The following is a 14,041-nucleotide window of genomic DNA, read 5'->3' on the forward strand; positions in this document are numbered from 1 at the left end:
TTGCAACGACACAAACAGCCTCACTTTAAAAAGACTTGCAGAGATATCGGGACAGATTTCTGACGAGAACAATCTTCTCACTCCAGCCAACAGAGGTGAGTGATAAATGTACATATTATATTTATAAATATTGCAATAAACGAATGAAAATAATTGCTTAAGGAACAATGAATATGATGTAGGAAAATGACTAAAAACCATTCAAAATAAGCAATCGGTAATTTATCGTGGATATCACAAAACTATATCTTTATGTCATTTATGTTACTCTGTCAATCTAAACTTAATGGTTCGTAGCCTGTTCACACTGCTATTTAATATCAGGTTACTTCAAAACAATTTCTAATAAATTATTTAAATATTCAATTTATGTTGTTGAAGCCATTTCTAAATTTATTTTATTATAATAGGTTATGCTTTTTACAATACTTTTTAAAAGATATAATTAAACATACTGACCGAAAAGAGCGAATGTTCACCTTGTGCTTAGCAGTTTAAAATATTTAATATTTCACACAATCAAGACTAAAGCCTAACCCAGTACACTTCTAACATCTTAGGATTTTAAAAACTTTCACGCAACCTAACGTGATTTGAACATCCGATGGTTCCTGTGACACGCTATTATTAGACTGCTCTGATTCGTTCTACTTCATTAAATGAATCTCATCCTCATTATCCGATTAAGTTCGATTTAATGTAAATAATTAAACCACTAACATTCGAATTTCGTATTAACAGTAAAATGTTACTCAACGCATCCGAAAGTCAGGATGTGCGCGTTTCTTTTTAACTATTGTTTATTAAAGAGAACGGAACCTAGAAGCTAAAACGATTTCATTTCAAAACACCAATTGTTGATGTATTGATAAATTAGTACATTCAAGGATAAACATTGTTATGGTTAATACTTAGGGACATAAGAGAACATTAAATGAATTTCAAGTGATCAAAACGTATATTGATGCCACCAAGTTATATTGTTCCTTATCTAAAGCAAACTTTCTTTCTTCAATAAACGTAACTATTTCATTAACAGCTAACACCAGTACAAGCAAAAATATCTCTTAAAGTTTTAAGCAAATACATGAGTATCGTGCAAGCCTATCAGCTCAATTATTTATCCTGCCTTAACGATCAAAGAGTCGCATAAAAACTGCCGAAATCACTTCAAATTCTCTACGACAAGAAAACACAAAATCCATCACCGAACGTAAACAAAACTTTTCAGAAGTGCAGTCAACATTTCGTTTGTCATCTACCGTAAATGCTCGATTCAGCGCCGCGGTGCTCACCTAATTTCATTTTTCTGAGTGCGGCGCTTATCCGGGAGCGGCGCTTAAGTGGGCGCCTAGCCCTATTTAAATAATTTTCTACTAAAGGCTCACACCAAATATTTTTATTGCCCTCCAAAAATGATAATTAGACAAAATCTATTTACTTCATACAATAAATCAAAATCAAAAATCAAAAAATTATTTAATATTAATACATCTTGCAGTTTTTACAACTGAATTACATGTATTATACACAATTATTACTTATAGTTACCATAATACAGTTATTTACATTCATTAAGATTAATAATAGTAAAACTTAAATGAAGTTAAATTAAAGATGTATTACATAAGCAGATTGAATGTACAACCTATGGGCAACGTACAATTTAAAAGATATGTTCGTTTGAGAAATTCGGAATAAAAGAGTTTTTAAAACAATTTGTGCAATATTTAGTTGCATTAAATGTTTTATTTGTCTTTAGCTGATTATAAATGCTATAAGTTCTTTGAGATAATAAATTGTAAAGTTTGTGATTCTTATCCTTCACTATATCATGTTTGTAAATGTAGATCGTCCAGATTGGTATAGTCCTGAGAAGGACTGTTTTTGTTGTTGTTGACTGACGTTTCGACAACCTTAGCGGTAGTCATCTTCAGAGTCAAATGAGGAGTAAACGTCAAGTTAGCTGTATTTGTTATGTGGTTCTTACGTCATTGTATTATGCGTACAGGAAATGTGTATTGCCATTGTGAATTAGTGTTAAGTGAAATGTTTTAGTTGATCGTTTGTTTGATCACACTAATTCACAATGACAATACAGAATTGACACCCACACATTACAACTAAAAACATCACACCCAAATCACTCATCACAACTAAAAACATTTCACTTCACACTACTTCACAATAACAATACACATTTCCTGTACACATAATACAATGATGTAAGAACAAGATAACAAATACGGCTAACCTGACGTTTACTCCTCATTTGACTCTAAAGATGACTACCGCTAAGATTGTCAAAACGTCAGTCAACAACAACAAAAACAGTCCTTCTCAGGACAATACCAACCTGGACGATCTACATTTACGAACATGTAACGATACTCCCGAGTTCAAACCATTTACTTCACTATATCATTAAAGAATCTCCTACTGAGAGATTTACGTCTGTCAAATAGGATCGGAATCAGGGGCGGATTCATAAATCGTCGGAGGCTCTCCGCACCTCAGGAGGGGTCCGAGGCATCCTCCCCTAGGAAATTTTGAATTTCAGAGCCTTGGAAATGCCATTTTCAGCGTTGTAGAGGAATACAAAATGTATTTTGTGGGCATCGTTTTGCGTAGATACAAAACATTTTGCTTACGTTTTTTTCAAAAAAAATGAAGTGAATAATACTTGAATGCTTTGCCAAATATTTAGGCTCATTATCTTGCCAAAAATATGGCTAAATAGCATGTCTAGGAACATAAAATTTAATTTACAATAATGCTATTCCAAAAAAGATATTGTTTTTGAAAATTTCTACCAAGTTGTCAGGTATAGACCACCCTAGAGACCTCCATTCAAACCTCTATATAATAAGTTAAGTTAGAAGCTTGGTACTAAAAGAGACAGTTCATAGATGTAGAAAAGCTCAGACTTCAAACCAGGCAAGTTTATTGTAACCCTTTACCCATCTCCACATACAGGGCAGCAAATTCACCTTTTGAGAAAAAACTCAAATTTTTTTCTGCCAAAGATTAAGAAAAAATTATCAGAGTGAAAATTTGCTATTAAGGACAGCTTTATGTCATTAATGTTTATTAGGCATCTCACTAGACTGTTATCTTCTGTAAGTAAATGCAAGGTGTGCTATATAGCAATCATCAGTAGCATTGTATTTGCCAATACAAACAGAATGCAACCAACATGCCTTCCATCATATAGTTACATGAGTGTTAAAGTTGGTTCATGTGTTATGCTTACTTGTTATGATAAATTTCCAATAAATATATGATCAAAGCTAGTTTGAATGTAAGTCTGAAATGATTTAGTTTAGAAATTATAATGACCATCAGAGAAATTACCTAGTGATCATGAAAAATACTTTGCTGTTTTACCAAATTTTGAGGTTTATCTGCATGTATAGGAACATATTTTTACTTTATAGAAAATGTTTTTCATACATAAATAGCCCATTGGAATTTATGGCAAACAATCTTGTATGAGCTGTAGATCAACACACCTTGACATCTCTACATGAGATGTTCAGTTAGAAAAGGGGACAATATGTGACAAGGGACAACATTTCATGTATGTGAAATAATTAGTTTAATACCATTCCAGTCAAATCATCAAAATAAAAAGTTTCGTGGATCAGAAAAGACTCAAAATCACAGGTTATAGCAAACAGCTTCTCATGTAATCAATGTTAGTTTTCTCATATCTTAAACAATGTGTAGTATAACAGTCTAATGATTGAATGATAAATGATCATAAAGTGTAAAGCCCCAAACATTTGTTTATGATAAATTAAATAATAGTATGGCACCCTATGGCTATAGATTTTTTGTCCATTGAAATATGTTTGCAGGAATGTAGGATGTACCCACAGCTTTACACACTCGCATAAATTGACTTTGATATTTTACATTTATGCATACACTTCAGTTGTCCGTTACTTATGACTTTGGATGTAAATTTCTGCTGAGAAAACTCAAAACAATGTTGGCTTGCTTTTGAACATCATTTACTGAAATGTCGCTTGCGAGATCGTCTTTGCCAAGCATTTACAATTCATCCATAAATTTTCACCCTCTTGAAAAATTCACAGTTTGGATACCATAATTCATGTCAATGTATGAATTTGTACAAGATTTCCATAAATTCCATCTGAGTGTAGTTTAGTTTTTATCATGCTTTAGAAAATTACTATGAAACGATCAAACATTCAATTTAGACAGTGAGCTTGAATACGTTAGTTCAGTTTGCTATCAATCAAAATCGGTCAAACCAATCATAGTAAGACAAAATTTAAACGAACCAATTACACGATAGCAATCAGACTCTCTTATCGGTCCAGCCACCCCACTTATCGGTCGAGATTATTCCAGATCATCCACTGATCTGGCTATTCACCAATTGAATGGCTTAAATAAGCGCTATTGAACTCCATTATCGGTCGAACCAGTCGAGCCACCCGACTTATCAGTAAGCCAATTAATATAATTCTAGATATGTTTTATCTACTGATCTGTTTACTAAGGTGGTGTTTGTGTATGTTTTCATACATAAAACAGAATTTTGACGATGAAATCGAAACGATTACAGAACGAAAATTTAATGACCAAAAAATTGTAATGATTAAATTTGATAAATAATTTTGAACTATAAACATAAGTCACGTGAGTGATTTGACATACCCTAGATCCGCCCCCGGTCGGAATATAAGCTGCTGTTAAGGCATCTTTATAATGTGCTCAGGAAATATGATGCCCATGGCTCTCTTTTGTAAACGCTCTAAATCATCAGATAGATATTTTGGTAGAGCAGAGTGAAATACTTGGCAAGAGTACTCAAGAATTGATCTTATTTTAGCGCAGTAAAAACAAACAAGGTCTTTTTTATCTACATCAGCCCGTTTCAACTGCTTAATGAAATATAGACGTTTTGCTGCCTTTTTAGTGATAACATTTATGTGGTCGTTCCATTTCAAATCATTTCTTATTGTGAGTCCCAAAATTTCAACATTTTGATATCTACATGTTTGTAAATGTAGATCGTCTAGGTTGGTATAGCCCTGAGAAGGACTGTCGTGTTGACGGTAGTCGTTTTCAGAGTCAAAAAGTAACGATATTCCCTGGTTCAAACCATTTACTTTATTTTGAGCTCTTTATAAAGGTTGATCATCGATTAAGATTTCATCAAACGTTGCAGTAGTTTTTCTGAAACATATGAAAATTTCTTTACATTTCTTTTGATTAAGGGTGAGTTTATTTTTGATTGATCACTTAGCAATGTGGTTGATTTCTTGTTGTAGATAAGTTTTTCGATCATATGAAATTAGTTCTGAAGTAGTGGTGTCATCTGCAAATTTCCACATTATTGATTCTGTTTTTCCATATATTTCTAAGTTATTGATCATGGCTAAAAATAGCCATGGTCCTAGACATGTTCCTTGAGGCTCTCCTGCAGGGACGTTTTTCCAATCGGACACACACTGATTGAGTTTTACTCTTTGTTTCCTGTCTCTAAAAATCAATCAGCCAGTTAAAGGTTCAAGGTTTGATCCTAAGACTTAAAAGCTTGGCAATTAGGAAATTATGACCTATCATATCAAACGCTTTTATAAAGTCTAGGAAAACAGCTCGAGCTGTGACGGCTTTTCCGTCAGTCATTTGTAGCCAATGATGAATCATCGATATGAGAGCATGGGTAGTTGATGATTTAGGATAAAACCATATTAATGCTTATCATTGCATCTTAAAATGATTGGTTTTATATCTTTTTCAATAACAAATTCTTCTGCAATTTTGGATAGAGCAGAAGTAAGTGATATCGGTCTCAAATCTTGTGTAAAAACTTTAACAATTGATGCCTTGGGCAGTGGGACGACATCGGCAATTTTCAACATCCTAGGAACTTGAAAATTTCGGAAAGACACATTTAAAATTGGTGTGATTGGTAACGTGAGAATATCTGCATAGTCTTTCAGTATCCAATTAAGTAGACCATCACGAACGCTGGCCTTTGAGCGACTAATTTTTCTTAACTTTTCAACAACCTCGATTTCATCGACTTTGATAGACTGGTCGTTCTCATCCATAGACACTTATGCCTCAGTAGATAGCGGAGAATATTCTTGCATCACATTTATAAAGGATTCGTTGATTTTATCACATAAAATTTTTCATCGTTATCTAAATCTGTAGATAACATGTCTTAAAGTTTTTTTTGGTTCAATTTATAGTTTCTACACAGTTGTTTGACCTCTTGCCACCACTTATTAGGTTTTACATTTCTAAGGTTTTCAACTTTAGACTTATAATATACTTTTCGAATGCTTTTCTATTCTTTGTTAACCATGTTTCAAAGAACTTTAAATAAGGCAGCGTTTCCGGACAAAAATGCTTTTTGGCGTTTAGAGATCAGTGTCTTTAGATGTCTAGTCATCCATGGACGATCATATTTATAAACCTTGAGGGAACGTTGGGGCATCATTTTATTTAGTCCGTATTTAACGATATCTGTCATTATTTCGATATTTTGGTCACATGTATATTCGTTGGATAGCATATGGGACCATGGGACAGCAATTGAAAATCTGCCAATACTAGCCTTTTTACTTTGTCGTTATACTATTGACTGAGATTGGCAAGAAACGGTACGTTCTTTTGGTTTGACTTTAATTGTCACATGATCCGAGAGACCAAATGGTGACGCACTAGTTGGTAGGTTACAATACTTATTTAGGTTTGACAAAATCTGATCAAGAGTATTTGGTCCTCGGGTTGGGAAACTGACCATTGGCTTTAGCTGGAATAATTTTACAGTGCGCTTCAATTTTAGTTTATTGAAATCACCGGCAATAATAATTGCACTATTGGGGAAAGATGACTCGAAACTTTCCAATGTATTTTGTATGTGTTAAATCATACGATCATTATCTTCTCCCGGGGGATGATAGACTACACCGACTATAATTTGATGAAACCCTCTAAGTAAACGGTGAGGGCGAAGCATGGCCCACTATTCTTCTTCACTTTGCATATCTGAAAGCTGGCGGCTGAATATTGATGACTTTACGTATAAGCAGACACCTCCGTGCAACTTTTGAGCTCGATCCCTTCTTAGCAGTTGATAATTAGAAATGCTAATTGCTTTGTTTGGAATTGGTTCCTTTAACAAAGTCTCTGTAAACATAACAACATCAGTGTCTGACATCAATATGGTATTCGCAATCTCGTCAATTTTAGGAGCAATTGACGTTGTATTAGACAGTAATAAGGAAGGTACAAATTCATGTTTGTGAGCATTTCGTAGAACAGAAAAGTCGGAAGATCTTTTGATGTATATCAAGTTTAGTGGGTTTATTACAGCGTTTTGACCTTCAAGTTCTTGTGGACATAGTTCAGCCATCCCCTCCACTTTTGGCTCCAAATAGTATAAAAAATAAAGGTTCAAGGAAAAAAAGGACGACAATTTACTTTATTTGATATTCTGTTGCCAATAATGGTGTTCATTCTCTAGGTTTTATAGACTTCACGAGGTTCATAGTTATTGTTTCTTTGTCTGTTATCTTTATATTTTCTGAGCGTAGGATATCTTATGGTATTGGGCTGACTTAGATGGGTATTGCTATTGACTTCAAAAGCTAATTTATTTTCTTGGTGCACAACATATTGTTCTTTTGTTTCATAAGATTCCTCATTTACTCTTTTATTAATCTTATAGAGCTGGTGTTTATTTCGTTGGCCTTTTTGGTAATGTAATAGCTGTAAATGGAAAGCCTTAATTTTAAAAGCGGTTGAACTAGTCTTTTCCACAACAGTTTTACTTGGGTAGGCTATCGCAGTACAAACAAAACAGTTCTCATTTCCCTCAGTTGGCTCGGTTTGTGATAGACATCCTAACCACGCACGAGATTTATTTCTCATTGGCTAGACGCACGGGTGGGTTTTTATGTTGGAATCAATCTTATGGGGTCATTAAGCGAAACATTTGCAGTTTCTCCTTTGTTTGTACGCTGTATTTGATGAAAATCAATGTTTATCATAGAAGTAATATTTGGGAAGGGAGTTGACTGATTATGCATAACACATTGATTCGGAGTACTTCCCTCAATATGGACGCTGGACACTTGGCCAATCTCATCATTGCTTATTGCCATACCATTTACCGATTCCAAGTTTGTTTCATACCTTAATTTAAACTCAGCCAAATGGACAATCGTTTTCTTAAAGGAAACAACCTCCAACTGTAGCCATTCAGATTTCTTTTTTTCGTCAGCAAGATCCCGTAATTAGTCTCCTTCAGATACATATTATTAGAGTTGCATGCCTCGTTTACATTTGCTAAGCTCTGTAATGCATCAATTCTAGATTGCAATATTTCCACATTTCATTTCAATTCTTCTATGTCATTCTGAGTGTTCTCGCACGAGCAATTGCAATGTACTTGTACAATTGAATATTTTTAGCTGTCAGTTGATTTGTTTGAATTATCAGCAACGATATTTTCAGCCGGACGAGGAGATAAGCCGTCTTTTTACAAATATTTATCAGAGCTTCTCTTAGTATTTTACCTACTTTGCCTTGGAATAATAAGGTTTTTTGCTTTTTTGATACCATGCGATGCACACGTCAGAACGAGTACTTTTAAAACGTCGAGATTGATCTCCAGGTGAAGTCCATTGGCCTGGAACCATAAGATTAGTTTTGACAAATTCTTTCAATAATTCTAAACTATTTGCCCATTTCACTCGCCCTCCATCATACGTTATGTTTAAATGTGCATTATTACAGCAAATAGATTCTTCATTCAATGCCTACAGGATGTTATTCCTTAAATTAACATTGCTAATGTTAGAGGGAGTAGTATCACAAACCGCCATTTTGAAAGTCCAATACAATATAACTTGACAAAAGTTTCACATAGGTGTGCAACAAAAAACTAATGTATTCTTTTATTACCAAAATTACACTTTATCAATATCTGAGATGTAGCGCTTAACCGGGAGCGGCGTTAAATAACTTTCTTAAATTCTGATTGCAGCGCTAAAACAAGCATTTACGATATGTGATTATATGACCAATCACAGTAAACGCGACTTAAACATTTGAAGGTCTCATACACATAACTAAGCCGTAACTTTTCATTTTTTACATAGGATAGTCAGTGTTACTTTAATAAAGTCGCAATAGTGTTGATATAAAACTTGAATTTTGTTTGAGAAAAGGTCGGCATGATTGATGGCACAGTTTTATCCACTCTTCTTTTGAGATAATTGGAGGAATTGATGTCACTGACCTTGAAGTAAGACTGGATCAAGCATTTGGCACAAAAGTTGAAGACAAAAATGAAGGGACCAACTTTTGAAAATGCACAGCAAATATATTGTAGGGCAATTATCTTGCATTGGAGGGCAATAAATACGAGAACAATCCAGACTTATCAACATGTAATGAACATAACTAAGGAGTCAACCAGTTTATAGAATTGCCAGAAATGTGATGAAATATGATGAAATATGATGAAAATGCAGCGATTTTTGTTTTCGGTACTGCGAATATAGAGTTGCTTAATCCAGTCTTATATATAACATCAAATAACAGTTATATAACATACTATGCAACATCATATCACATCACATATAATCATAAGGCTAATAGTCATATAAAACATTATATTTCAAACTAATTGATTGCGGTATATCCTGCATATATGAATATCAGCCATTCTACCAATTTGCATTGATACAAACAGCATCATTTTGACAATTATGACAACTGACCAAAACACTGTTTTGATTTCATTTTCCCTACTGTGCATTGACATTAATAAAATTATCGCATGCCTTCCGAACAATAATAAAAATTTAAGACGTTGGTCAATTAAAACTATATTTTAAACAAAAGTATAAGTACCCTATAATGAAAGAAAAGCTACAAAAAGAGATGTTTTTAAGCGGAAAACTATTCTGGGCATAATAGGTTTGAGAGTGTGAAATATGGCAAATCTTCACAAACAGGAGACCCTTGTGCTATGTGCAGGAACCATTAACAAAGATTGTTCCTGACAATGTTAGTAAATGAATGTAGCATCTTGCTGAGCTTTATATTATGGCAATTTCATTTGCGCGAATATAAACTAAATACAAGCAGTTTTTTTAGTGTCACTAGGCAAAGGATATTTTGTCGTTTTCTAAAAGGAACGTTTACATTCCTCATATTTGTTCGCGTTAGAAGAATTTGTTTCCGTATCTTAAAGACAGAAATCAATAACATACTTTGATGACTCATCCACGATAAATGCCATAGATTGCCGAATGCCCTGGACTGTGACATCTGTCACCATCGCAAAGATTGACTTTCTCCTTTATATGAAAGAAATTTCGAACTGATTTCAGTTACAATACAACTTTTGTTATAATGAAGATGTTAATTTGCGTTGTGTACGATTTAATTTTAAAGTATTCATCTTTCGTTTTTAGTCAACTGCCCGATGCCGTTGGCAGTATTCATTGAGGCACTTAGTGAAATAGTTAATCAACTACTGCAATCTAACATCTTATGTTGTGTTGTTTTTTATCTTTCCCACAAAATAGCTCTCACTTGCTAATGGTTCATATTTCATGTATGTAAAAGATAAATAGACAAAATAGACATGCTATACTTTATGTGAGAAACACCAAAAACGACTTATTTTTTAAGCAAACATAATTAAGGGGAGCTCAATGCAATATAATTCTAAGCATATATAATTCAAGTCAGCTGGCTAGTTTAATTTTTTTACTTGCCCTATATTCATATTAAGTTAGCACTAAGATTTCTTTCTTATGTATATTAGTAATAGTAATAATTTCATTATAATAAATACGAGAATATTGTCATTCTTATTCGAAGTGAGGTCAGGGACCTGCTCTTCCAGGAGCCATCTAATATTTCCTTAGCTTGTAACTCCTGATCTTGGAAAACAAGTATGGAAAATTTCTCTGAGACTTTATTTTATTGGCTTCTTACAGCTTTTATTTTTATTCGTAGGGTGGAACTTGATATGAGATTCGTTAACAAAACTAAGATATTGCCGTGAGAAACTTGTTTCTTTCTCAGAAAGGAAGGTGTGGTTACTTAAATCTTGTCGTTAAAGAAAAAAACTGAGTTATTTTTGTGTATACACGTCATGAGCAAGGGAAAGGAAGCATCAAAAAAAACAATTGACATACTGTCCTTAGATGGTGGAGGAAGTCGAGGTATATTGGAGCTGAAGATATTGGACGACGTTCTACGATTGGCGACGATTGTGTTAAGAAATCCTGATGATGTGAGCTGCCTTGTAGACAATGATGAAAAGGAAGTAGATTTCTTAAAAGATAGTAACGTTAGAGAGTTTCTGATTGACTTTATGGATGGAGTAGAGGATCCCATCCATCCAACCGATTTGTACGACATGATAGTTGGTACCAGTACAGGTGGTCTGATTGCGTTTGGTTTGGTAGGTGGAAATAAAATTGATGGAGACGACAGTAAAAGGGAACAAATGAGCGTGGATGAATGCATTGAGATGTATCGTAAAAAAATTAAACAAATTTTCAAGAAATCGAGAATGCAAAAGTTTCTTTCTCATACCCCTAAGTTGCCGAACATTCCTTTTAAAACATACTCAAAAGCCAAATTAGAGAAAGTACTAAAAGATCAGTTTGGCGATTGTAAACTTGAAGATTTTAGAAATATCGACAATTTAAAATGTGTGGCCGGAGCTGTGGCTAAAAAACTTGGCAGCAAGCAAGAGCTGGTGTTGTTTGATACAGCAAACGAAGACTACAAACTTTACCCAACCTACCAAGTCCTGCTCGCAACCTCAAATGCTCCAATTTACTTTGATACTCCAGTCAGAATTGGCGATGATGAATTTGTAGACGGAGGCGTTGGTGGCAATTGTCCATTGGCACAAGCAATCCCCCAAGCAATGAAACTATTTGGAAAAGATGGTGAACACGTAAGAATAGCCTCTGCTTTATCCATTGCACCCCCGTCTTTGAAATTGAAAACACCGCATAGCTTGTCGACTTGGTTGCGTTATTTTGTCAACGAAGTAACTGATGGAAACGCTGTATACAGAAATGTTGTGGAGAGAAATGAACAAACTTTGTTTCAGAGGCTGTCGCCACGTGGTGAAAGCTTGAAAAAATTCAAGCTTGATGAAAGCAATGCTGAAAGGATGCTGGATGCCATGCAAAAAGTAAAGAATGATGAAGCAATGTATATAGTTGACGTTGTCGCCTCTGCGATGTTTGTCGTTCTCACGTCCATCAATAAAGGACAAGAACATGAAGAAAACTCTCTCACAGTTGCAGCACAGCTCGCTAAAGCTGCAGCACATGCATACCGATGCAGCGAAGAGTACGAGTCAGCAATTTCTTCGTACCAAACATGCAAAAGTATGCTAAGAGAAAAAAGCAGCGATTTCATTATGATAAAGATTTCATATCATATCGCAACATGCCAAAAAGAACTTGGAAACTTTCAATTGGCAATAAAGTTATTTGAATCCAACGAGAATAAACTTTTTGACTATCTAGGTGAGCCAAGTGTTGACCTTTTTTTTGATAATTTCATGCAAAAAGTATGCTGTTACACCAGTACATTTTATTTTAAAAATGCAGAAAAGCATTTAATTGATATCTTGTACAAATACAGCGATGATAACGAGAAGCAACTACTTGTCCATATCAAAGTAGCGTGGTGCAGACAACGACTTGGAAAACTTAATGAAGCTTTGAATACTTACAGAGAAGCAGCCAACTTCGTCGCTGACAACGACGTTCTTAACATGGCAGAAATCTTGAATGGCGTGGGTTTATGTTTTCTATATCTTGGATTGGTTACTGAAGCCTACCAGTTATTGTGCAAAGCTAGAGAATTGAGAATGAATTTAAGTGTAGGGGACAATTTAAGTCAAAACAAAAAAGATCGCCTTATAGCCGAGTCCCTTCACAATGTTGGACTTTCTTTGATAGAGAAGAAAGACTACATACAAGCAATCAGTTTATTGAATAAGGCAAAACAAAAATTCAATGAAACCAATGACGAACTCAACATGGCCATGGTCTTGTCAAATCTAGCAAAATGCATGTCGTTAATAAAGAACCCAGAGCATAGCGATGCCTTGGCTTATGCCCAACAAGCTTTGGCAAAACTGAAAAAAATTGTCCATTTTGAGCAAAATCCTGGAATTGCAAGAGCCTTCCTACATCTTAGCGTGTGTCTTTCAATAAATAAAAAATTTAAAGATGCAAAGGAAAGCCTTTTAAAAGCTTTAGATATCATAAATCTTTTTTTGTCAGATAATCATCCTTGGTTATTAGACGTATACGAGCAGCAGCGAACTGTGTAGGAATGATGGCGAGCAACGAAAAGCGGACGATTACGATAAGGAATGGAGGATAATATACGGCAAGAGAAAAGAAAAGGCTGATGCAATAAAAAAAACAAGAAAAATATGGTGGGGTGACCCATCAGCAACTTTTTGATAACAAAGTAGAAATAGTTTAATCTCAGTTAAATAACTTAAGCCACGTTATACGAGGGTTCAAGTGTGCACGGTTTCTTTATGTACTAAAAATGTATAGTGTTTAAGCTCTGTAACAATGATAGTAATGGTAGTATCATATGTATTTTAAGTATTATTATTATTATTATTATTATTATTATTATTATTATTATTAGTAGTAGTAGTAATAGTAGTAGTAGCATTTACACTTATTTAAACACGGTAGTATCTCAAGCTGGATTCTGAAATATAACTACATAAAAAAATAAAAAGGTTGATTTCAAGTGAAAAATTCACTTTTGCTGTACCTAACACATTTTTCTAATTGTTAAGTCAACTGTGGTAGTACTGCTAAGTCACCTGAGGCAGTATTTGAAGCCCGACAGTAGGTTAACGATGAACATGTGTTCACAATCCTGCTTCTATAAAGATATCGCAGGGTTATGAATACATTCTACAGCTTTGCTGTCATACATGCAGTGTATGTTTGAAAAATGGAGCTAT

The 14,041-nt window shown here is 34.3% G+C and overlaps 1 protein-coding gene across 1 annotated transcript; it reads left to right on the top strand.

Moving 5' to 3' along the window:
- LOC124435104 lies at nt 1–13,381 on the top strand. Its single transcript, XM_046985055.1, has 2 exons — nt 1–95; nt 11,029–13,381. Exon 2 carries the CDS (start codon nt 11,168–11,170, stop codon nt 13,379–13,381), a length of 2,214 nt encoding a protein of 737 aa, XP_046841011.1. The 5' UTR covers nt 1–95; nt 11,029–11,167.
- The last annotated feature ends 660 nt before the right edge of the window (nt 13,382–14,041 follow it).

The sequence above is a fragment of the Xenia sp. Carnegie-2017 genome, unplaced genomic scaffold, assembly GCF_021976095.1.
Source record: "Xenia sp. Carnegie-2017 unplaced genomic scaffold, XeniaSp_v1 HiC_scaffold_14, whole genome shotgun sequence".
Classification (NCBI taxonomy): Eukaryota; Metazoa; Cnidaria; class Anthozoa; order Malacalcyonacea; family Xeniidae; genus Xenia; species Xenia sp. Carnegie-2017.

Excerpts from the sequence above, each read along its gene's own strand:
- LOC124435104 (XM_046985055.1), top strand. The coding sequence starts at position 11,168 with ATGAGCAAGGGAAAGGAAGCATCAAAAAAAACAATTGACATACTGTCC.